Consider the following 27,021-nt stretch of genomic DNA (forward strand, 5'->3'; position numbering starts at 1 on the left):
AGGATCTGCACCGGGAATCGAGACCCGTGCTGCACTGGGCTCGGTGCCGGGGTGCAAGATCCCAAAGTGCGATCCCCATAGGAAGCAGAACTGTAGTGATGTCGCCTCGCGTGTGAGCCTCTAGACCGCCCTCAGTGCCATGGTGTCAAGAAGCCCGACGACTCAGAATCGGAGCTGGGAGGAGAGCCCGCACACTCTACCCTCTGCGACCGTCTGGGGGAAGACCTGGACTCCTGCCTCAACCACCCACCGGGGCAACCCAGCACGGGTTTACCCCGAGACATTGGTCCCCGCGCCCTCGGCCAAGGGGGGGAAGGAGACGTGGGCATGCCCATCAGGGCCCGTGCCGCAGTGAACGCCTCCGGTGTCGACGGCCCATGCAGGGGCACTCCCCCACCCCCAGGAGTCGGGAGAGGTTCCCTGCAAGGAGATGCCGGTGCTGGAGTACTCTCCACGGCATGTGGCTGGGGCATCTCCTGAGTGGCCCCTGGTCCTACCGGCGCCGCGGGGGCAGTCCTTGTGGGCGGCCTCCTACCGCTTCTTCTTCCTCAGCACCGAAGTTTGCTGACCAGATGATGCCGGTGCCGGCAATGCGCTCCGCACCGAGGAGACACTCTGTGCTGCAGGTATCGTGTCGTTTCGGAGTCCGGCCGAAGCACCGACTCCATCAGGATGGCCTTCAAGCGGGCGTCTCTCTCCTTCGGGGTCTGCGGCCTGAAGGCCGTGCAAATTTTACATTTGTCCTTTCTGTGCTGCTCCCTGAGACAACGGAGGCAGTGGTCGTGAGGATCGCTCACAGAGAAGGCCTTGCCGCAAGTGGCGCAGGCCTTAAAACCGGTTGAGCCAGGCATGGCCCAACCTTAGACCCCTGAGGGCTAACTATCTATTGTTCTCTAACACTAATTAACTATTCAACTAAACTACTATACTTAACACTATCTCTAACAACAAACAACGATGAAACAGGGATTGCTACTTGCTGTTCAGCAAGGGGCAGACAAGCGGAAAGAAGGAACTGGGGGCCCTCAGGGCCGGCGGCACCTGATATACCGCGGCATGAGTATGGCACTGCAGGGGGGTGCCTGAGCTGGCCCTACGGGGCTTACTAAGGGCAAAAAAGTTCCAGGAACCAGTGCACAGGGCGCGCACTCACTTATATTGGAATGGATATAAGCAATCACTCGAAGTAGAAAGGAAGCTTACAAGAAGTGGAAGCTGGGTCAGATGACCAGGGAGGAGTATAAAGACACTGCTCAAGCATGCAGGAATGGAATCAGGAAGGCCAAAGCATAATTGGAGTTGCAGCTAGCAAGGGATGTGAAGGGTAACAAGAAGGGTTTCTACAGGTATGTTAGCAACAAGAAGGTCAGAGAAAGTGTGGGCTCCTTACAGAATGAGGAAGGTAACCCAGCGACAGATGATGTGGAAAAAGCTGAAGTACGCAATGCTTTTTTTGCCTCTGTCTTCACAGACAAGGTCAGCTCCCAGACTACTGCACAGGGCAGCACAGAATGGGGAAAAGGTGAGCAACCCTCAGTGCTAAAAGAACAGGTTCATTTCTATTTAGAAAGGTTGGACATGGACAAATCGATGGGGCTGGACGCAATGCATCCGAGGTTGCTGAGAGAGTTGGCTGATGTGATTGCAGAGCCATTGACCATTATCTTTGAAAACTCGTGGCAATGGGGGCGGTCCCGGATGATTGGAAAAAGGCAAATATAGTGCCCATCTTCAAAAAAGAAAAGGAGGAGGATCCAGGGAGCTACAGACCAGTCAGCCTCACCTCAGACCCTGTAGAAATCATGGATCAGGTCCTCAAGGAATCTATTTTGAATCACTTGGAAGAGAGGAAGGTGATCAAGAACAGCCAGCATGGATTCACAAAGGGCAAGTCATGTCTGACCAACCTGTTTGCCTTCTATGATGAGATAAAAGGCTTTGTGGATGTGGAGAAAGCAGTGGACGTGATATATCTTCACTTTAACAAAGCTTTTGATACGGTCTCCCACAGTATTCTTGTCAGCAAGTTAAAGAAGTATAGATTGGATGAATGGACTATAAAGTGGATAAAAAGCTGGCTAGATCATCGGGCTCAACGGATAGTGATTAATGGCTCCATGTCTAGTTGGCAACCGGTAACAAGCGGAGAGCCTCAGGCCTGGGGCCATTTTTGTTCAACATCTTCATTAATGATCTGGAGAATGGAGTGGATTGCATCCTCAGCAAGTTTGCAGATGACACTAAGCTGGAGGGAGTGGTAGATACTCTGGAGGGTAGGCATAGGATACAGAGTGACTTAGACAATGGAGGATTGGGCCAAAAGAAATCTGATGAGGTTCAACAAGGACAAGTGCAGAGTCCAGCACTGAGGATGGAAGAATCCTATGCACTACTACAGACTGGGGACTGACTGACTAGGCAGCAGTTCAGCAGAAAAGGACCTGAGGGTTACAGTGGACAAGAAGCTGGATATAAGTCACCTTATTGCCAGGAAGGCTAATGGCACATTGGGCTGCATTAGTAGGAACATTGCCAGCAGATCAAGGAAAGTGATTATTCCCTTTTGTTCAGTACTCGTGAGGCCACATCTGGAGTATTATGTCCAGTTTTGGGCACCCCACTACAGGAAGGATGTGGACAAATTGGAAAGAGTCCAGCAGAGGGCAACAAAAAGGATTAGGGGGCTGGAGCACATGATTTATGAGGAGAGGTTGAGGGAAGTAGGCTTGTTTAGTCTTGTAAAGTATGAAGGATTATTTCTTAAGAATCAGGCATCACAGATGGGATTGAAGAAGTTTATTCACGGTATCGGGAAGTCTGATAAATCAGCTTCAACTTCATGGTATTACAAAGATCACTTATATATGTTTTTTTTCTCACTTAAACAATTCATTTACATTTCTTTTATCTATTTATTTACAAATACAGACCTTGTTCTTCTCAGTAAGAACAGGGGTGATAAAGACAGACAGAACAGGATTTCTGACTATCCTTGGGGGGCAGGGGAGGAGGGGGGAATGGGTGGAATCTTTGCAGATAAGAGGGTACACCACAAGAGGGGTGAGTGGAGGTGTATGGAATGTGCTGTTCTCATGAAAAGGCAGAATCACTAAGTGGGCATCTGGTCTTCGAGTTATCAGGCATTTACACTAGCCATTGTCCTTGAGGTTTTGTTATGCATGCCTGTTAATTACTGTGGGTTTCGGTTGGGTTGAAAACTGCTTTCAGGTCTAACAGTTTGAAAGATTATAGACCGGGATTTTCAAACACACCTAAGGGATTTAAGCACTCACCTCTCATTGATATCAATGGAAGTTGGGCACCTAAATTTCCTGAGACCTCTCTGAAAATCTTACACCTAATACAACAGGTAGAGTTTTAAATTATGATCACTTTAAGGTATTCTCCTTTGCACTGCACAAGTGGAAAATTAAAAAGGAAATCAGTCATTAAAATATCCTGAAATTTTCATTTATTCACCTCCCCTCGGCAATAATAAAGCTATGTTAACTAATTCAGTAAAAATTAAAGTCATTGAAACTACATTTTAAATGTATCCTCATACTTTGGCTCATAAGCAAGTTGTGTGGGCATCCAAGTGAAGGCTGCTTTACACATGCACTTTAATAAATGTAAGACATAAAAGTCATATGTTCTATAAATAGTTTTAATATATAAGAAATGGTTTCTTTTTGAGGTCTCACTTCATGCAACCACTGATGCATAACCAGTAAGGTAAGTACACTAAAATATTGAGTATTCTTTCTGATCTGCACTTTCTGAGGCAAATGCTGCATCCTCCTCTGAGAACGAGGACCACACGATAGTAGTGGCAGTGGCACAGTTTTACTGCACAAAAGAAGGGAAAAGATTTTCAGAGACTACAAGGGGCATTTTCTCAGGGTGTTCCAGAACAGACATCTAAAAGAATAGATTATGGGTGAGGTAAAGCAGGGGAACTGAGGATATGCCAACTGGCTCTTGCTGACTGTGTTGAACAGCTTTACTCCTGATGTATGACCTGGAGGAAGGATTATTTCCCCTCCCCCTTCCAATGTGGAAATTCCCAGGATTTGTGTCTATACGCCTAATAATGCAGAAGAACTGCTCATATTTCCACCATACCTACAAATAAAATGTTTGCTTTATTGTATAATCCTCCCTCTACAGATTTACAATTTTGAATATAATGCAGTATTTAAAGTAAATTTAGAGAAGCTATAATACATAACTGCTAAATATAACTAAAAGAATAACTGTAGTAGCAACCTTTCAATTTCCATGGAAACACCACTTAGAATACAAGACAGGAAATCTAGGAATATGTTAATGTAATAAACCTGTATAAATTCACACATTGAAATTGAAGTCTACAAAAGGGATTATAATAAAAAGCACTGATTTTTAAGGATAGCTAAAGGCAGCAGTGTTGGTCCTCTTCTTGTATATTAATCTTCATAAAGTCATCCCACAAACAACGCCTCCCCCCAAAATTAGTTAATTTTTTCTAGCAGCATCACCTATTAAAGCAGACTAAACTAAGGCAGTCTCAAAAATAAATTTGAAACTGATATATTCCTATGGCAACAATTTTTCCTCCAAAAGATTAAAAATCTACCTAGTTAGCAAAATGACAAATTATATTTTCACTTTCCAGCTAATTTACTTTCTGTGGTTCAGTCGGTGATAGTGCAGACATAGGTTATGGATAGCAGCATTCTATGAGAAAACAGCTTAATGAGGAACAACAGAAGATCTGAGGCTGAACTAAAACAGAAAGACCGAAGGTGAGGTAGGGAAAGAAGATGGATCGAAATCTCTGACCCTTTCAACCAACCAATCCTTGTGAAGGCAGACCTTCTTGTGGAAGCCCAGTTCTAAGAAATTTGTTCTTACGTGATGTGTCCACAAATGCTTGCATGTTCAGTCACAATAATGCCTAATGAAAGAATGCAAGGAACACCAGGTGGCAGCTTTGCAAAGCCTGTCTGCCAATGGTTCCTCAAAATTGCAAACAACTGTTGGGAAGCATATCAGTCTCAACACTGACTCCTGCTAACATTTCAGGAAGTCAGTTGACACAGGCAACATTTTTTTTTTAGCTTAGCACTTCTAAAAACACTACCTGTGTAGCATAATAAGTAATAAGCCCAATTTTCAAACATATCCAAAGCTGCCTACAGGACATATTTAGAACACAGTTAAACCCCATCCACACTACAAATTGTAGCAGTATTGTACAAGATGATGAAACAACCATGTTTCTATTATTTAGCATTTATATTGTAGTAGGACCATAATCAGGTTAGGCCACATTGTGACAAGCACCATACCAACACATCATAAATGGACAGTCCTTGTCCTAAAAAGCTAACAGTATAACTGAGGGGTTTGGTTTGTGGAATATTGATCTACCTTCTATACTGGGAGAGAGGGCTGTACAGTTTGGATGGCCTCCCTCTCAGTAAAAGGGGAACAGGCTGACTAGGGTAGTCAGGAAGATGCTAACTAAATAATAACAAATGGCGAAGGTAAAAAAAGAAGAGATATGAGCACTCAGCACAGAATCAAGATGTTGAGAACAAAATTAATCAAGGAACCAAAGCACATGAAGAAAAGAAATTCTTTGTCATTACACCTATGCGTGGAGCCTGGATAAAAAACAAGAGGAATTGGAATTGCTCATTTATGAGATAAATCTGATCTAGTTGGCATTATTGAAACCTGGTGAGATGATCTGCACAACTGGAATGTTAAAATCAATGTTATAACCTATTTAGGATGGACTGAGTAGGCAAAAGGGGAGGGAGAGAGTAGCAATCTGTGTCAAAAACGAGAAGGCCTGTTTCTGAATCCTGATAATGCAGAAAAAAATCATCTTGAATTTTTATAGATTCCTAACACACAGAGCACAAGATGGGGTATCTGTTGGTGTCTACTACAGACCAACAAATCATAGTAGGGAACCTGGTGACTGGTTCCTTACACATCCATCTAAAATATATAGGGAAAAAATGCTGTGTGATCATGGGGAATTCAATTTTAGTGACATATGCTGGAGGTCTCATGCTCCCAGCACTAAAATATCCTTGGAATTTCTAAATATTATAGATGACAATTTCTTAACTCAGAAAGTATTGCATCCAACATATGGGAACTCTATATTAGATCTAGTTTTGACAGTTAAAGAGGAACCAATCACAGAACTAAAAATTAATGGCAAATTAGGTACAAGTGATCATGGCTTGATCACAGTTATAATGTGCAAACAGAATAAAGTCCAGACCAGTAATATGCATATTTGCTTTTAAAGACCAATTTCACAAAACTGAAAACAATTATGAGCCACATCAGCTGGGAGAAAGAATGTGAATGATAACTGGGAATTGTTTGAGAACATTTTACTATATGCCCCAAAGAGCCACAAGCCCAGAATCAAGGGAAAAGACTGTATTTGTTAAAAAAACTGACCTCATTTAGAGGGGAAGTGAAGGCAGATATAAAATATAAATATATATATAAATAACAAATGGAAGAAAGAGAAAGTTGATAATAATGAATATAAATTAGAAGTTAGGAAATGTAGAAAACTGACAAGGGAAGCAAAGGAACACAAGAAGAAATCTATGGCCAGTAAAGTTAAAGACAATAAAAAGATTTTTTAAAGTATATTAGGAATAAAAAGAATCCTGATAATAGCATTGTCTTTTATTAGGTGGAAATGGTAGAATTAACAATAAAGATGTAGAAAAGGCAGGAATGTTCAATAAATACTTTTGTTCTGTATTTGGGTAAAAATGATGCAGTCATACCATATGAAAATAATACTCTTCCCATTCCAGGAGGATGTCAAACCACAGCCACTAAAGTTTCATGTTTTAAAATCAGCAGGTCCAGATAACTTGTATCCGAGAGTTTAAAAAGAGCTGGCTAAGGAACTCACTGGGCCGTTAATGTTGATTTTTCAACAAGTCTTAGAAAATTGGGAAATTCCAGATGATTGGAAGAAAACTAATGTTGTGCCAGTATTTTAAAAGTATAAACAGGATGACCCAGATAATTACAGGCCTGTCAGTTAGACAGAGATCCCAGGCAAGATAATGGAGCAGCTGATACAGTACTTGATTAATAAAAAAATTAAAGGAGGGTAATATAAATAATGTCCATCAACATGGGTTTATGGAAAATATATCCTATTTTTTATGAGACTATAAGTTTGGTTGATAAAAGTAATAGCGTTTATATAATATACTTAGAATTCTGTAAGGTGATTACTTAGTACCGCACAACATTTTGATTAAAAAAATAGAACTATATAAAGTTAAGATGCCACACATTAAATGCATTAAAAGCTGGTTAACTGATAGTCTCAGAATATAATCATAATTGGAGAATCATCAAGTGGGTGTCCTTCTAAGAGATCGGTTCTTGGTCCTATGACATTTAACATTTTTATCAATGATATGGAAGAAAACATAAAATCATCACTGATAAAGTCTGCAGGTGACACAAAAATTGGGGGAGTGGTAAATAATGAAGAGGACAGATTGTTAATACAGAGCGATCTGGATCGCTTGGTAAACTGAGTACAAGCAAACAATATGTTTTAATATGGCTAAATGTAAACATATACATCTAGAAACAAAGAATATAAATCATACTTACAGGATTAGGGACTCTTATTCTGAGAAGCACTCACTCTGAAAAGAATTTGGGAATGGTGGTGGATAATCAATTGAACGTGAGATCCCAATCCAATGCTGTGGCCAAAAGGGCTAATGTGATCCTTGAATGCATAAGCAGGTGAATCTTGAGTAGGAACAAGGTTATTTTACTTCTGTTTTACTACTGCTGAAATATTGTGCCCAGTTCTGGCGTCTATAATTCAAGAAGGATGTTGAAAAGTTGGAGAGGGTTCAGAGATGAGCCACAAAAATGATTAAAGGGTTAGAAAACATGTCTTGTAGTAAGAGAATCAAGGAGCTCAATCTGTTTAGCTTAACAACGGGAAAGTGAAGGAGTGACCTGATTACAATCTATAAGTATCTACATGGGGAACAAATACTTAATAATGATACAACATGATCCAATAGCTGGAAGTTGAAAATAGACAAATTCAGAATGGAGATAAGGTATAAATTTTTTACAGCAACAGTTAACACTTAACCACACGTCACTGCAGATTCTCCATCACTGACAATTTTAAATTCAAGACTGCATGTTTTTCTAAGAGAGATGCTCTAGGAATTATTTTGGAGAAGTTTGATGTACTGAGTTATACTGGAGGTCAGACTACATGATCAAAATGGTCCCTTCTGACCTTGGAATCTATGAAACCCAGTCATATACTTTATGTAGTATATAAGGGTTCTAAAGCATATGGAGTCAAAACATTTTCATTCATGGTCTTTTTCAAATTGAAATGTCCACCTTGCAGTTTTGGATTCACAGAGTCTATTAAGCAAGTTTAGCTTTTTTATATGTTATGCTAATGTTAATTTCTTCCTGGGATTATCTGTAATGTTGATTTGTTTTAATGTTTTGCTTGATTAATTTTGACCTAGTTAGCTCTTAATTACCAACACCATGATAAGAACGTGAATAATTCTTTGAATGTATTCATCTGGTGTTCATATATCAGTTTTTGGCAAATTTCACAATAACTGAAGAATGCCATTTCCAACTGAATCTGCAAAACTAATTTAGTTAGGAAGAATATACAGTAATTGCGTGGATGGAATTTGATCAGGACACCAAATGACATCTCTAGTCTTACAAAAAGAGCTATGGAATTTGTAGTGGCTACAACTGGTCAGGACATCAAATGAATGTCTTATGTGAAAGACAGCATCTCCAATACCATGGTGTTCCCTAATACAATAATGGAGAATTGGTTCAGCACTGACTCAAGAGGGAAAAGAGCTACTAGTTCTGTAGCTTACAACATCTAAAGTCTTTCTCGGGGGCTGGCCAGCAAGGGACTGACACAAGTCCAATCCTGCTTAGCTTTAAAGATCTGATAGGAACCCAGCATATGGCATGGTTGGCTTGATTGTAGGTGAAAATTACTATAAAGATCTATGCAAAAACATATATTGTGCTAAAGAAACTATTTAGCGTCAGAGCAATGAATAATAAGAAAAACAGTTGAAACTCAGACACATTGAATGTGAGGAATTCAGACTGTGAAACTAAAGACACACAATATATGGATTCCCTAATGACCACATACCAAACGCTCACTAATAGAAACACTGATGAGATATAAATTTCACAGTAACTGCAGAAAGCTTTCACAATAGCAGCTGAATACAGGTGAAGGGATGGGAGTAAAAAAGCAGAGTAACAGGTGGAAAGTAGGAAAAAGAGAAAACTTTTCTGAACCAGTCTTTCAGTCATTGTCAAATGATAATCCAGTAACCAACCCAAACACACCAAAAGATTTGCTATCTACAGCCAGGCACTCAGTTATCAGAGAACATACTCTGAGGAGAAAGTCCAGCATATACACCTTCACACACTCAAAACTGTCTTCACCAAACAAGGACACTCCACCAGAAGTAGACCACATCATGGAATAGGCCATCAAAATACCCCGAGAGAACCTGTTTCAATACAGAAATAAAATCCCCTCTAACTGCACACCCATAGTCATCTATTACCCCACAATGGAACCCATATAGAGTATCATCAAACACCTACAATTCATACTTGATGGCCTTCAAGCAATCCTCAAACCTCATCATCAGAACAAGCTCCCCACACACCAGGAAACCAACTCAAAGCAGCACCAGATTCTGCAAGAACAGATGCAAAACTTGCAGACACATCTCCATGGCTACAACGATCAACACCTCCCACCACACACCTTTCAGGATCCATGAGTCCTACACATGATTATCACAACATGTGGTGTACCTCATGCAGTGCACTAAATGCCACAGTAACAACTATGTGGGTGAAGCCAGACAACCACTACACTGTCAAATGAACTCACAAAGGAAAATGATAGAAGCTAAAAACACCATATCACTTGCAGGTGAACATTTTCCACAGAGCAATCACTTTGTCTCAGTCCTCATCCTCAAAGGAAACCTGCACAACACTTTCAAAAGACGAGACCGAGAGCTTAAATTTGTAACTTTGTTAGACACTAAAAATTATGGACTGAACAGAGACACTAGATTTATGGCTTATTACAACAATCTATAATCCACTAACAACTCCCTCCCAAACTGTCTTCTCCCCCTCCATCTTCCTTTTCCCCCATGACTGGATGGGTGTTAATAGGCCACTTCACCTTGAATGATCCCTTGAAATATGAGTTAACTACCTATGCTACATAATCTGTTCCAATTTATATTTAGCTGTAACACTCCAGACAGGTCTACACTAGAGTTTTGTCCACAAAAGTCAGCTTTTGTCGACAAAACAGTGAAGATATACAGACTAAAATGCTCGTTCCACTGATGTAATTCCCCAGCTATGCCGACATAATAAAACCACCTCGACGAGAGGTGTAGGGCTTATGTCAGTTTAGTTAGGGTGATGCAGTGTCAATGTAGACACGGTGTCCCTTACACTGGCTGTAGTACTGTCATTCTTGTCAATTTCCACAGTAAAACTGGCAAGAAAGCACCCCTGAGAGCTGAGCAGCTAGTCTCTGCTCCCAGCTTGGAGCCGGACAAGAAGCCTGAGTGACTGGTTTCCACTCCTGGCTGGGAGGGGGGCCAGAAACCTGGCTGGTCTCTGCTTCCAGAAGCTGCAGTGGCTGTAAGTCAACCTATGTTAGGTATGATGTTCTAATGTAGATAAGGCCTCTGAGTACATTTCCCAGACCTGAAGAACAACTCTGAATATGCTCAAAGTTTGTCTCCCTGACCAACAGAAGTTGGTCCAAAAAAAAGAGTCACTTCACCCACCTTGTGTCTCTGATAAAACAGTTGTACATTCAGACACCACTATGCAGAAAACCAAAAATCATCTTTAAAACTTTGTCAAAGTGGAATGTTGTGACCAATGCAATAAATAACATACCTTACAAATCTCCATTTCCCATCAGCAAAGGCTTATTCAATTGATTACTAAAACAATTTGACCATAGGTTTCTAACAATGAGAGAACAGGTAGGAAAAAGACAATTAATAGATATTTTGACATTTCAATTCCAATTAACTTCTAGTAAGGTAACAAATTGTTTTCTAATTCATTAGATTACTTGGCATGAAGTATATTGTGAGGTCCTGCTCTTTCCAACTATGGAAACAATGAGATATAAAAACGCAAACATTTTATACAATAAAAAAATTAACAATGGACAACACATCAGACTCTTTTTTTTTTTTTTAACTCTAAAACTCATTCAAATACCACAGTGATGGGCACAGTAGGAAAATGTATATAGAAGAGATCTCAACCAGAGGAACATGTTCTTTGTGAAATTTAACTTCAAATGGCTTCAGAAATATGACCTTTTTGCAGTGAGGAAAGAGAACCAAAAAGAGAGAAAGAAACATGGGGAGAGAAGGAAAAAATCACAGCAGGATGTTTTCTAGAATCCATTACAGCTACAAAACACAAAACTTTAGGTGTTTGTTAAAATTCTTACAACTTTATTCAGCACTATTCTTTCAAAACAAATCTGTGACATATTGTGCAAACTGAACTGGAATGATTAATTTTTTAAAATGAGGTAAGGTACAGTAACTCAAAATACTCAAAAATAAGGCATAAAATATGGAGGCCAAAATTTTAAAACTTGAGTGTCTACAGTTAGACATCTCTCTACTTGGCGTGATTTTCAGATATACTGAGCATTTCCTGCAGTGCAAGTAGCAAATGCCTGTCACCTTTAAAAATTAAGCCACAAAGACTTTGTCTAAAGATTCAGATGCATAACTTTAGGCATTTAGGTTTAGACATTTTGGCCAGATGTTTATTGAGGGGGTAAGAAATCAGAAAGCCGAGAATTCATTTAAAAATAATAATTTTGAAAAATATAATTATTAAAAAATAAAACTGTACTCAGCCAGGCAAAAACTGTGCTACAGTAATTCTTCCACCTCCAAACATAAAAGAAGTTTTGATAGATTACCTGGTAAAAATGCCATCCACAACACCAACTGTGGACTCCTCTGCAGGCACATAGGAACCAATCTGTGCCATGATCGTGATCAGTGCAACTTGTTTTATGTAGGAGCTCTTTCCACCCATGTTGGGTCCAGTAATTATCATTACCCTTTCTTTGTCCGCCTGGAAAATGCAAAATAGCTGTTAATTATACACTACTGAGATGGAGTGCTTATTTAACCAACAGTGTGTTTTACAATGATGTATATATGAGATGTATGTACAAAGAGTATGTTCTCAGTATTTAATATGCCTTCTACATAATAAAGTTCTTTTCTTGAGGGAAAAAAAAAAGCTTAAAAAGATAATTATTTACTTGTAATAATAATTATTTGAAGAAACCATTTAAAAGGATATCCACTTTTGCTGCTCCATGTCCAGTGTGACACTAGTGGGAATTCCCCTATTCCATAAGAATGTTGACCCTCTGCTTGAAAGAGTTGTATTTTCTAATATGATTAGAAATGTATCCTTCCATCCCACACAAAAGTACTACAGTAATGGTACAAAACACTGTTTTACAAATCACTACTGCAGCGTTAGAATATAAGCACAGCCATAATGGGTCAGACCAATGGTCTTCCAACAGTGGCCAGTGCCAGATGCATCAGAGGAAATGAACAGAACAAGGCAATTATTAAGTGGTCCAGTCCTAGCTTCTGAAAGTCAGAGGTTTGGGGACACCCAGTGCATGGCCCTGACCATCTTAAAAACCACTGATGAATCTATTCTCCATGAACATATCTAAATCTTTTTTGAACCCAATTACACGTTTGGCCTTCACAACATCCCTTGGCAATGAGTTCCACAGGTTGACTGTGTGTTGTGTGAAGTAGTGCTTCCTTTTGTTTGTTTTAAACCTGCTGCCTATTAATTTCATTGGGTGACCTCTGTTTCTTGTTATGCCAAAGGGCAAACACTTCCTTATTCACTTTCTCAACACCATTCATGATTTCATAGACCTCTATCATATCCCCCCTTAATTGTCTACTTTTCAAGCTGAACAGCCCCAGTTTTTTAACTCTCTCCACGTATGGAAGCTGTTCCAAATCCCTAATAATTTTTGTTGCTCTTTTCTGTACCTTTCCCAAGTCTAACTTATCTTTTTTGAGATAGGTGACCAGAACTGCATGTAGTATTCCAGGTGTGGGCATATCATGGATTTATATACTAGCATTATGATATTTTCTGTCTCATTATCTATCCCTATCCTAATGGTTCCTAACGTTCTGTTACAGTTTTTTTGCTGCTACTGCACATTGAGTGGATGTTTTCAAAGAACTATCCACAATGACTCCAAGATCTTTTTCTTCAGTGGTAACAACTAATTTAGAACCCATTATTTTGTATGTACAATTGGGATAATGTTTTCCAATATGCATTACTTTGCACTTAACACTGAATTTTATCTGCTTGTTGTTGCCCAGTCACCCAGTTTTGTGAGATCCTTTTGTAACTCTTCACAGTCAGCTCTAGATTTAACTATCTTGAGTAATTTTGTATCTTCTGCAAACTTTGCCACTTCACTGTTTACCCCTTTTTCCAAATCATTTATGAATATGTTGAACAGCACTGTTCCCAGTACAGATCCTTGAGGACCACACTATTTACCTCTCTACACTATGAAAACTGACTGCTTATTCCTACCCATTGTTTCCAATCTTTTTAAACAGTTACTGATCCATGAGAGGACCTTTTCTCTTTATCCGTGACTGCTTACTTTACTTAACAGCCTTTTGTGTGGAACTTTGTCAAAGGCTTTTTGAAAGTCTACTGGATCCCCATGGTTCACATTCTTATTGACACCTTCAAAGAATTCTAATTAATTGGTGAAGCATAATTTCCCTTTACAAAAGCCATGTCGACTCTTCTCCAATGTATTGTGTTCATCTGGAATTTGTATACAAGCATTTATCAAATTTCTTAGTTGTCTGCCTTCATGTGATATAACTGAAGGGGACCCTTTTTTGTTTAGCAGTTTCTCTTCAGTTCCTACCTGTGCTTCTTCATCAAATTCTATCCTCTCCTCTTTACTAGGCTCTAGAGTATCCCCTTTAATAAACCTTCCACTAAGGAATATTTCTTTCTGATCTATCTACCCACCGGACCTGTCGACTTTCCCTTAGCCCTTAGTTTGGACTGACTATTATATAACACTAATATTTATTTTCTTTCATAAGGACTATCCTGACGACATTTTTATAAACTATTGCAAATGTACTTAATATTAACTGTCAATATTTTAAAGTATTCACAGTTTTCTATAACACTGTCAGTATTTTAAAATGGGTTCAGTGATTAACACTTAGATTTAATTCTTCTCCTCATACAGAGTCTAGAATTCTCACAAGTTCTATTTTTAATTCAGATAATTTAAGTGATATCATTGTTAATGTACATGGAGGAGGAATAAAGCAAATATAATATTTATCCTGGTACCTATAGGACTCCCATCATCATAATATCTGTCCACCATCCAAATATTTAAAAATGGAAATATCTTTATTTCTTACTTCCTGGCCTGTAAAATAAATAGCTTGATTACACAAATATGTTCTGAAGTAATAAAACCAACTTTTATGTTTGAAGTCCTACCAAACTTGATACATAGGAAGAATAGTCCATGAACATTTTTAAGAGGAAAACAAAGGAGAAGGGGAAATGTTCGTGTTATGGCCCTGACAGAAAGGCTCTAGCAAGTTTCAGAAGCTAAAAAAAAATAGTTGAAGACATTTCTGCAGGCTCATTCTTCTGATGATTAAAATTGTTTTATTTGAAACTAGAAGCATTTTGATGAACTAGGTTCCCACCCACCATCCACAGAAAAGAAAAGTGAGAACCGGACACAACACTAGAATCAACTTTGATTATACCAACATTACTTGGACTCTATCTATTGCTTCTCTAATATACGAGTTCTAAATTATAATATTAAACATGGCTAACAGAAAAATGCAAGAAGATTATTGAATAAAATATCAGATTTTTTTTGAAATACCATTTGTAATTAGTTCTGAGTTGCAGAATTTTTTAATGTTCATTTTGCACTGAAGTGATATACAATACTTTTATATCGACATTCTATAATAGCTTTTAAAAATAATTCATATGTTAATGTATGCAATACAAAGTAGAATATACTTTACCATAGCAACAGCTCCATATCAACACCTACAATAACCTTAGAAAAAGAAGGAATGCAAAGGTAGCTGATGTTCAGAAGTAGGCTGAACGTATATTTTTCTGTTTGTATAAAGTAGAAGTGTAATATTACAAAAAAAAATCTAGGTGAATATTTAGTGGCAAAGATTAAAAGACACTGTAATTCATGGGAGAGATTTCAGTGTCCCAGAACAACTTAACACCCCCCCTCCCGTACTCAATCATAATACATATATTTCTCAAAAATATGCATATAAAATAAAAATATGAGGTAATATTTTTCTGCATTAGCTTATGTTTATATAAATCTTTTGTAAGAATGCATATGCCATCTGAAGAATAATTCTGTACTATTACTGAGTGAACAGTAATCACAGCTCCAAGTTTGTAAGATGGGAACAATTAGCGCCATGCATTTTTAAAATACAAAATGCTTCTATTCTGGTAAGAGATAAAAAATTAAAGTAAAAAAAAATATTACCTAAAAGGACTGCCAACAAAATGAGAAAGCTGAGAATTCAATTTCTTTCTTTGTTACCTTTGTTATGTAATCAATGAGATTTTGTATATTGTCCACATTAAGCCTGTAAATAACAGTAATATGGGGAAAAACCCCACATAAACACAGTTTTGAAATGCAGCTACTCCCTCTATGTAGTCACTACTTATCCAATTTAAATACACTTGACTGTCATTAACTTTTAAGATAATTTGCAAATAGCCATCTTATGTTTCTTAGAATAGCCACTTCAGTTCCAGTTTTCCCAACCCTGATCCTATTGTCTTTTGAGGTCACCTATTTTTGATTTGTTTGTGCCACTAGCCTGAACGACGCTGTCAAACTGGCTGTTTGAAATCAGCCTAACATTGATATCAAGCAATACTGCAAAACAGATGTGGACATGGAGTCAAGCAATAGCCTTCTGAAATGCAAGCAAGCAGCCAACTGTATAATTAAATTATTTATTTAATTTCCTGGACCAGAAGCAAATTCTAGAATACTTTCCTAGATTGATATTCAGTCTTCCATTATAGCCCCATACTTACTGATAGGTTGGTGCTGTTTGGAACATACTGATCTTGTTCTCCTAGCAGTACATCTATCACAGGGTGTCTGCCATTTTTTATAATTATATTTTTCCCTTTATCTTGCACAAGTGGTCTGCACAAAGAAGTAGAAGTCAATACATTGACTAGTACATTTAATTATTTAGGCATATTACAATGAAATCTTAGGGAAGGCATTCTAAACAGCATACAGATATCCTTTTAATAAATCAAACAGATGAAAAATGAATTCTTAAGCTTTAAGGTTTTCATATAGAAATTTCCTCAAGACAGTGTGATGTATAAATGTAACTTTTTTATATAAAATAATTATTTTGTAGTCTTTCCTGCCTTTTTCCTTGGGATGAGGAAATGCCTTGGTCTGTATTATGCAATTTTATAAATACAGAAAGGACTTTAAAAAAACAACATGGGCCACAAGGGAGGAGAGCTCAAGTTTCATTTTCCAATCCACACATAGGCTCTGCAATGTTCCATGGTTTACTGCTTCATATAACATTTTTCTTATTAGCCTTAATTTTCAGGATGACCCATTTGATGAACAGGTCAATCTGTCACGAAGTGAAGGTCTGAGTAATAAGGAAAACAGCAAAAAAAATCATGACTGAGGTGCTCACACTTACACATACAAATCAGAGACTACAGTAAAACAATTTTGCTCCTAATATAAAAATTAGTAGTGGACATAGCTGAAAGCAGTTTCCAAACAGGTTTAATATTCATTATAACAAATAACTTTCTACCTATACAGGGAACTATGGTGATTATTTGAAAGGTCACTGTCAAAGGTAAGAAACCCTGAAACAAAATAAAAAAATATATAACCAAAACTCCCCAATCTATTTCTTTATGTTCTTTTTAACCTGGGGAGGCTTTTTTTTTTTTTTTTTTAAATAAAACAAGGTAATATATTTTATTGGACCAACTTCTGTTGGTGAAAAGGACAAGCTTTGGAGCTTACATAAAGCTCTCCTTCAGATCTAGGAAAGTTACTCTGCCCTGGTCTACGGTACAGAGCTAGCATAACACAGTTTACGTCAACCTAACTCTGTAAGTGTCTACACTAAAATATCACTCCCACCAATGTAACTTGTCCACTACACTGACTTAATAACTCCACCTCCGGAAGAGGCATAGTGCTTAGGTCGACACAGTATCAGTGTAGACACTGTGTTACTTACATTGATTTTAGTGTCCTGCAATGGCCCACCATGACCACTCTGGTCATCATTTTGAATTCCACTGCCCAGCAGCCAGGTGCACAGATATGCTCCCCTCTAAATGTCAGTCAAACGTCCCCAGTGATCCACCAGTGCTTGCAACACCATAGAAAAGTAGCCCTTTTTGTTGATGGACTCTGTGGCAAGGTGGTCTTGTGCCAAAATAGCAATCTGCACACCATCTATCGGCCCACTGTAATTTGGGAACTCTATTGTTGCAAAACCATCCACTATGACCTGCACACTGCCCAGATTCATAGTCCTTTTTAGCAGGATGTGATTAATGGCCCTGCACACTTGCATCACAGCAATCCCCACAATGGATTTCCCAACTCCAAATTGATTCCCAACAGATCGGTAGCAATCTGACACTGCAAGTTTCCATTCCGTGATTGCCACTCGCTTCTCCACTGTGTGCAGCTCCACTGCGTTGGAGGGCTGGGACAAGCGCCGCACATCCAGGAATGTGGCCTTGCATATCCGAAAATTTTGCAGCCACTGCTCGTCATCCACATCTGCATAACAATGTGATCCCACCAGTCACTGCATCTTTCCCAAGCCCAGAACCAGTGCTCCACCATCTGCAGCTGTCCATGAATGCCAATAAACACCTTGAATTGTTTCTTTTTATGTCCCACAGCAAGCTAGCCTCCAAGAAATCATTATGTTCCCCACAGCTCCACTGGTAGCTCTGCAAATACTGCAGGATAAAGTGGGCCATGCTCACAAAACTCATCACAATAGTCCAAAGATGTGCAGGATCCATGCTTCTCACACAGATGGTGAATGCACGGGTTTGCAGGGCTTTTGAAAAGAGTGCAAAACATGGGATGCAGATAAAGTTGTGGGATGGAGAAAACTGCATCATGGGATAATGAAATCATGTTCCCAGTGACCCCTGCGCGACTCATTTGCAATGAGGCATTGCTAACCCTTCTCAAAACACCTTGCATTAGATGGTGGCAGGCTTCCCAATAACCCACAGTGCACTGCCCTCTGCATCAATGGAAGCGCTGCTAGTGGGGATGTGCACCACTGACAAAAGGAGTGTAGTGTGGAAGTGCAAAAGTGATTTAATTACTGTGATGGCTGTTTGTCAACATAACCTAGGCCTGGTCTACCCTACGGAATTAGGTTAACATAAGGCAGCTAATGTTGACTTAACTCTGTAAGCGTCTACACTAAAATGTCTCTCCCGCTGATGTGAGTTGCCCACTACACTGACTTAATAATGCCACCTCCGAAAGAAGCATAGCGCTTAAGTCGATGTAGTTAGGTCAACATAGTGTCTGTGTCGACACTGCGTTGCTTACATCTCGTCTTGCCACCCAGTGTTGACAGCTGGGTGGTGGTGTTCCTACTGTCAGTGCCCCACGGTGACGGAGCTTCGGCTGTCAGTGCCCCACAATGCCCCACTTCTCAATGCAAGTGCTCCTGGTAAGGATGCACACCACCAACAGAAGGAGTGTAGTGTGGACACGAAGAGCTGATTTAATTTCTGCAGTGGCTGTATGTCGACCTAATTTAAGTCGACTTAATTTTATAGTGTAGACATGCCCTGATCAGAGTGTCACAGCTAAATACAATGTGGAACAGATGGTTTAGCATAAGGAGTTAATATGTTGTAAATGACTATTCAAGGTGAAGTGGACAGTTAACACCTCTGCAGTCATAAGAAAAAGGACATTCACATACATCTAATGAAATATTAACAGCTCAAAGTATACCATAGCAGCATTCAATGTCAAGAAAAGTTCACAGAGAACAGTGATAGGCTTGTCTATTATGCTAGATGTTTTCAGAGATTATTCATAAATGCTGATTCCCAGCTTGACAATGTACATTCAAATTACCATAACATTTTTAAATTTAAAAAAGTGTAAATCTGCCTAACAAACTGGAATTGGCTGAGATACTATGATACATTATTTTAGAAAAATTAATTCACTTCCTATACTTTTCTAGTCATTTTTTTTCACTTCTCTGTTAAACACAAAAATAAATAATATTACAAATCCATTGTAACAATTAGAAAATTATGATGCAGTTTTTAATAATTTGCAATGGAATGCAATATAATACCTTTATACCAACACTTATTAGAATTCTGAAAATTGACAGTCCCTGAAAATTGATATAGAAACACGAGATACATTATACCCAAAATATTCAAACTCAGAAATGCTAACGTGAATTGATGTGAAAGTCCAAATTCCAAACTTTCTGTTATAGTAGCCCTCAAAAATTAATTATTGACATTTTCCCTCTTGGTTAACACATTAGAGAATTGTCATAATTCCTTCTGAAGCTTAACTGATAGGCCTGCTCCCTGCCAGTTTAAAAGTTGTAGCCACTGTTTAATATTTGATGAATTATTTAAATTTCCCATAGTGAATTAATCAGATTTCAGTTTGTTTTCTCATCTGAGTATACAAGAGTAAGATATCAATTCTCTGTAGACCTTGACAGAGATGAGCAAAGTTCTCAAGGTCCAAAAGTGATCAACATATGAGAGAGAGAGAGAGAGAGTTGGCTTCACTTACACCACAAATATTTAAATACGCTTCCAAAGGATTCTACTTTGTTCTCAAGCAATTTTCTGATACCTTGTAGGTGAAGCCAACTCACAATTTATCCATTTAGCTATAATTCATTGCAGTCTAATAATATTAAGTAAAATATATCTTAATTGTTTAATATTTCCAACTGTTACAATATTTCCCAAAACCATTATTATTTATTCCCTCAGTATGACTTTGGAAATGTATTCTATTAATTAGTAGATTAGTAACCTTTAGTAAATTTGTAGAATATGTTTAGAATATTTTGCAAATCAAGACAAATTATGTAACGATAGAAAATGATTTAGCTAAATACATTTTTGTTTTACTGTTATTGTTTCCACTAAGCTTTGTATTTACTTGTGCATAGGAAAGGCATTTGAGAAAAACTTTACGTGACTATACAAACAACAAGCCATCAATGGAAGGGAAAATATGTGGGGTGATAAATATTAGGACTAACAGGTTGAACCACTTAAAGCTCTCATATAGTTTGTGGAAAAACAGATACTAAAGGATCATCTGCAAAGATTAATTTCTTTTTGTAGAAATTTTAGTACCTAAAAGGGAAAACACAATATCCGTGTATTCTAAACATAATAAAATAGTCTTATCAGAACAAGTGAACAAAAATTCTCTCTCTCCATATTTACTCAGCTTTACACCAATATCGAGAGTTTTACCAGAGGTGTTATTTGGTAGGTTAGCTGAGAACTACTAAATTGAAACAGACTGAAAATTGATCAGCACTGCAGACATTTCAGACCTACTTCCTGGAAGCACAAAGCTTTGGCCCCATCCTGCACAGATTTACACACGTTTAATTTAAAACACAGTAAGCAGTCCCTTTGAAGACAAAGGAAGACATGTATGTGTATGATTTACAAAATACAAGTTTTTCTAAAAACTTGTTTTTGTCTTTGTATTATGTAACTTTGATTGTAATCTCATCAGGGTTGAGACCCTGCCTTAATCTATATTTGTAAAGCAATGCTGAAATTTACAGTACTATCAACATATTTAACAATATATTTTATTGTACTAAGTACATCAAATCAAAGCTTATTTTAATATTTTGCCTTTTAAATCAGTAAACAAAACCATTTAAAACTGATTACCTGCAATAGTCTCCTTGTTTAGCAACCTTGGCCAATGAGAAAATGCAGTCAACCGTTGCTAGGTGACCAATCGCCTTCAACACAGAGTGATAATATTCACTAAAATGACTATATATGTATAGAAGGGGGAAAATAACGAATAAATAAATAAATAACTTCATATGGATCTACATGTATTGTCAAATGTAGCCTTTGCTTGGCTGTGACAGGGCTCTTATGGTATTCAAATTACACTGGGTTCAAACCTCCCAACAGTTTGTCAAATTTATAATGTGAGAACTTAATCTTAATTATGATAGACTTCATATTCACAGGGCAGCCCCATCTTTTTTTCTGCACATTAAAAGGCAGGCAAAATGAAATTAATTAGCTTGTATATAAAGGGTCTGAGGCTGATCCCAGCTGCCTAATGGGTTCTACACAAATGCCACTGTTTATCACAGTGGCCAGCTGAATCTGACTGTCACTCACTTCAATTATAAGTAAGTTATTGTAAGGAAAATTTCAAAAAAGTGCCCTTACACAGGAACTCTCCATGATCTCTTAAAAAACAGGGCTCTTCACCATGGAAAGATCATAATTTCACTTCCCTTTCTGAGTAATGGTCCCTCAATATGTGTATGAAGTTAACTTTCTTTTTTGCCTATGTTTTCAGCAGACACACTCCCTCAGTCTTAACAAATTTCTTCCCTTTCCTGTTAGTTAATTTAGAATAGGAAAATTGAAAGGTATCTACAATTCTACTTGTAAAATCAGAAACATAAGGGAAATACAAAAAATTCTGAGGGAACAAAACTCAAAAAATGAAAGAGGGTCTCTTACAGAGTACTCTCACTTTCCCTTCCCTACACTGCACTAGCAGCAAAGGTCGGAAATTCACCAAGGTGGAAGACAATTTGAAGGGGAAGAACTCAAAAAATTAAAAATGGGTCATAAAAGAAAATACTTAAAGCAAAGATGAGAACCAAAGTTATTGAATTCAATCACTGTCTAAACAAGTTTAAGCCAGAAAGTTGGGAAAATAACTTTTAAACTGCTATGAAATTCAAAGCCCATTTTTGATAAAGAGCCAAAGAACAATTTGCGTAAATTGTACTTAGACACAAACTTCCACAATATGCAAGTAGTGAGGGGCAATATTACCGAAATAATTTTTCTAATGAAAGCACAGTTATAGATAATAAGATGGTTAACATCCAAGATGTATGCCTGCAGAGAATCTGAACAATTATCTGAGACACTGACTGGATATTCTGAACACCCTCAACACAAAATGTACCAGTATTATTATATATTACAGCAAATTATGCCTTAATTCTTCAGTAATGAAACACTTAATGATGAACTCATACAGTATTTTAATATACTACAATTTTTAAAAGGACATTCAACTTAAAAATCATACATTACAAACGTCTATCTATGTCACTAAAATATTTGACTATTAAAAGTGACAAAATTTTAAAAATTCAATTTGCTTGTTACAATGGATGACCTTTGTTTTCTTGTTCAGTTACTTTGAGCTTAAACAATAAAATCACTGAAGTCAGTCTCACTTTCTTTAATAATTAGTTGCATCTTTCAGGTTATTAGTGCTGTAATATTTCAATTTAAACATAGCTCTCCAGTATTTGATTTGTTTAACAACTGATTTCATTGGAATTTTAAAATAGTGAGGAAACATTCCTGTTGTCTTAGGTTTTATAAAATCTTATTTTTAAGAGCTTTAAATTAAGGACCACATTTTAGTTTTAGTTTCTCATAAGGTAGTCCCACAAGAAATCTAATCAGCAATTTCTTCTTTTCATTTTGATAAACATTTTCTTCTCTTGCTTTCATAGCTAGCAAAAAAACCACACATCCCCAAACCAAACCAAATCAAACCAAACCAAAAAACCCACATCAGATTCTACCTTCCATTGTAAACTCACTCTAAAAATTTTAGCCATTCAGTATTACAGTCAAGGACTAGCTGCTCCCGGAGCTGATTCAGATGTCTGTAATTTTCTACAATAAAAGGAGAGTGGAAACGGCTGACAGCTTTTGTGCTATAAGAGAGAAAAAAGCCAAATAGGAAATCAAGGTTACTAAGCAATCAGTTATGCCATCAACATAGAAAATTAGACTAGTTTTCTTATTCTCTGTGAGCCTTGAAAATAAACAGATGTAAAAAATGAATGTTCTATTATTGTAGTGCTGAACTCTGTTGATTCCAATAATCTTTATTGTAAATGAAGTACTTGGTTACAATGGCACTGTCAGTGCAGAAAGCTTCTGAAATGCATTTCAGAGTGTAATATATATGGCCAAAGAGCATGGCATACAATATTCAACTTAGCAATAGAGGTTTATCATCTTTAAAAATGCACAAACGTGTGACTTTTTGTGACTAATAGGGATTGTGCATAAAACATAAACATCAAATAATTTCACCATGATGACCTCACTGTAGAAGACTTACTGGTAGCTTAAGTTAGTAAACGCAGGCTCTGTCTTGCATGAATGCTAGTTTGGTTTGGGACACTTTTTTTTTTTAATTGAAATCTCTTTTTTGACATTAGTACACATTATCTTGAAATTACAGAGCAATTATAATTTATTGTTTAAGAACTTTGTTATGGGCTACAGTATATACTTTTTTTTTTTTTTTATTGTTGCACTTCCATAAACCAATAGCCAAACAGTTAGTAGCTGGAGCATGCCTTTATTGTGACTATTACTGGGTTAGATTATATTAAAGAATATTATTCCTTTCTCAGTTGCCTTGACCATTCAAGTGCTAAGTGACCTTCCTAGTCATCTGTGCGGTTGTGACCGCATATTAAATTTTTCATTTTTAAGGTGCTCAAAAGACTATTCAAATAATAAATCAGAAGTCAGAGAAGGAAAAAGCCAGTTAGATCATCTAAGTCCATCCTCATTCCATCTACCAGAAAAAAACCCAACAACTCTAAAATATCTAAAGCAATTCTTATGCAACAATCAACAAAGCAAGCAAAGTTTGTATGCATGAGAGTAAAATGACATTCTAATGACAAGACTTTATCCAGCTACAGAAATGTTGCTTTAGATGGCTAAGTTTATAGCCCTAAATAAATAAATAAATATAACAACCATGATTATGTGAGTAGGGTACTGTGTGTGCATGTAAGTTTATACAGACACACAATATATATTATGGAATACAAATTGATTAAGAAAAATAATTTGGACACAAATTTCTATTGAGATTTTTTTCAGGGTCAGTTATAATATTGTAGTTAAGGAAGGATCTATCCTGTTAAACATTTCTTCCAGGAACTCAACTTCTGAATGTTTTACGACTTTACTGTAACAGTATTAATGAGAGGGCTTTTTTGTTTAATTGCTTTTTAAAACTGTTTAAACATTGGGCAAACAGAAAAATATATACTACCTATATTTTAATCATGAAAGAAGAATTATATTATAGTTCTGTCTATGTGCTAGAATAAAACAAAAATTGAAGACATTTTTACATACCCACCAACCTTAACCCAATCAGAGGGTACAGAAGATATAAGCGAATTCTTGACTTCTATCAGAAACTAAAATACACAAAAAACATTACACATTAAGGATGTAATAACTAGATTATAAAATCAAGTTCTTCATACACAAAAAAAAGTCTATGTGCAAGGAACATTATTTGACTCCTGGTAGTATTCACAATATGATAAGCTATGTCCACATGTTTAGGAAGACATAGCCAGCCACAAACACATTCAAACTGTGGAGATTTTGAAGAAAACTTCCTGCATGCCTGTGGTCTGCACAAGCAAATTATCTTTTTTCGTTCTCCTCCCACTACTATGATATATACTGAATATATATTAAGACAGGTGATAGTTGGAAATTAAATAAATGTCCCATGCAGAAAAACCTTTTGGGTTACTTTCCAGTAACAAAATTAATTTCAGTTGTTATACTGATATGGAATTCTCTTAGCCAGAGTGCCAGCTCTGTTTGCAAAGAGCCCATACAGTAAACAGATCCCTTTTCTCTGAACACCTGATGCCTAATGATAAGATTTTGTCACAGTTATGTTTTAACAGAAGTCTCAGACAGGTCGCGGACAATAAATAGAAATTCACAGGAGCCTGTGATCTATCTGTGCCTTTTACTAAAAATAACTGGGAGATGTGGATATGACAGCTGGAGCCCCGCTGCAGGGGGTGAGGGGCACTAACAGCCAGAGCCTAACCGCTACGGAGGGGAGCACAGCTATGGCTCCAGCCTGGCCAAAGCTGCGGGGTGGGAACACATAGCCCTCGCCGCAGCCCAAGCAGCCAGGGGGGAGGTTGCACAGCTACTTTCATAGTCAACAGAAGACAACTTGAATGTATGTCTTCATAGATTCGGAAGCACAAGAGGTCAGTTCAATTAAGGGGTAATGTATCTCAAAACCGGTCTCTGTCTTTGAACTTTGAGGAATAAAGGACAGAAGCAAAAGTCTACTGGGCCTCTGAAGGTCAAGACAGCAAAAACCAGAACTCAGAAAGTTCAGACTCAAGTTGAACCTCGCTAAAAGAAACTCTGTCTTGTCGTAGGGAACAATGGAAGGGTGCATGCTTATCAATTAGAAAAGGTCATCAAGACCTATGATCAATCTCCTTGAGTGAGGACTTGAGGGTAAAGCCTATCTCTGTATCTACTTCACTCATTTTTCAGGACATAATGTTCTGGGAGATGGAACTGAATAAGAGAACTAGGCCCCGGAGAAGATCATGAATGATTAGGTGGGCCCCAACATGTGCTACACTGCAAGAGCTTGGCGTTTGGAGGACAGAGCTTCTGACATCACTTGAGACAACTAGGATGGATCATAGAATATAAACTTCTTCTCCCAGCCCCGGAAGGAATCCTGACAACAGGCTGAAGAGAGAGAATGAAGATGCTTCTCCTCATTGGATTTATGGGGCTTTGGAAGGAACACCGGCAGGAATATGTCCTGGTTGATATGGAAGTGGGAGATGACTTTTGGCAGAAAGGATGGGTGAGGATGAAGCTACACCTTGTCCTTAAAGAAAACTGTGTGTGGCGATCTGAGGTCACGGCTTTTAACTCAGGGACCCTCCATACTGAGGTGATCGCCACCAGGAATGCCACCTTCCAGGACAGACGCACTAGGGAGCAAGAGGCCAACAGCTCAAACCGCAGTGCCGTAAGTCTTGAGAGGATGAGGTTTAGATCTCACTGAGGGAAGGGTCTTGTATCAGCGGAAAAAGCCTCTTCAGGCCCTTGCAGAATCTGGACGCCATCCCATGGGAGAAGACTGACCTGCCCTGGATCGGAGGGTGAAAGGCCGAGATCGCCGCCAGATGCATCTTGTTAAATGAGAAGGCCAGGGTCTCCTGTTTCAGATGAAGTAGATAGTCCAGAATCATCTAAATAGGGGATTTTGTGGGTGAGACGTTTTGAGCCGTTGCCCAGCAGACAAATCATTTCCATTAGGCTAAATAAGATACCCTCATGGACAGCTTCCTGCTCTCCAACAGTATCCTCTGAACTTGGGCCAAGCAGTGATGCTCATCCATGCTCAACCACGAAGCATCCACGCTGTAAGGCACAGAGTGATTAGATCGGGTTGCGGCAGCTGACCTTGGTCTTGAGAGATAAGGTCCAGTTTCAGAGGGGGTGACCATGGCCTGGTCATTGAGAGTTCTGACAGCATCCCGAATCAATGTTGCCTGAACCATGCCGAGGCTTCCAGGATGACCCACACTCTGTCCCGCTTGAGGACTC

At 38.2% G+C, this 27,021-nt stretch overlaps 1 protein-coding gene across 1 annotated transcript in view; it reads right to left on the bottom strand.

The window, feature by feature from the left end:
• The window catches only part of MSH3 (mutS homolog 3), a 201,444-nt gene that overhangs the window by 44,954 nt on the left and 129,469 nt on the right, over window positions 1-27,021 (bottom strand). The window contains exons 16-20 of the mRNA XM_067569218.1: window positions 24,760-24,824; window positions 23,190-23,306; window positions 21,259-21,366; window positions 16,339-16,453; window positions 12,095-12,252 (exon numbers count right to left, since the gene is read on the bottom strand). Of these exons, the coding sequence (XP_067425319.1) occupies window positions 12,095-12,252; window positions 16,339-16,453; window positions 21,259-21,366; window positions 23,190-23,306; window positions 24,760-24,824 (563 nt within the window). The remainder of the gene's footprint in view (window positions 1-12,094; window positions 12,253-16,338; window positions 16,454-21,258; window positions 21,367-23,189; window positions 23,307-24,759; window positions 24,825-27,021) is intronic.

This window comes from Emydura macquarii, unplaced genomic scaffold, assembly GCF_026122565.2.
Source record: "Emydura macquarii macquarii isolate MOO-44397 ecotype Brisbane River unplaced genomic scaffold, CSIRO-AGI_Emac_v2 contig_2897, whole genome shotgun sequence".
NCBI lineage: Eukaryota > Metazoa > Chordata > Testudines > Chelidae > Emydura > Emydura macquarii.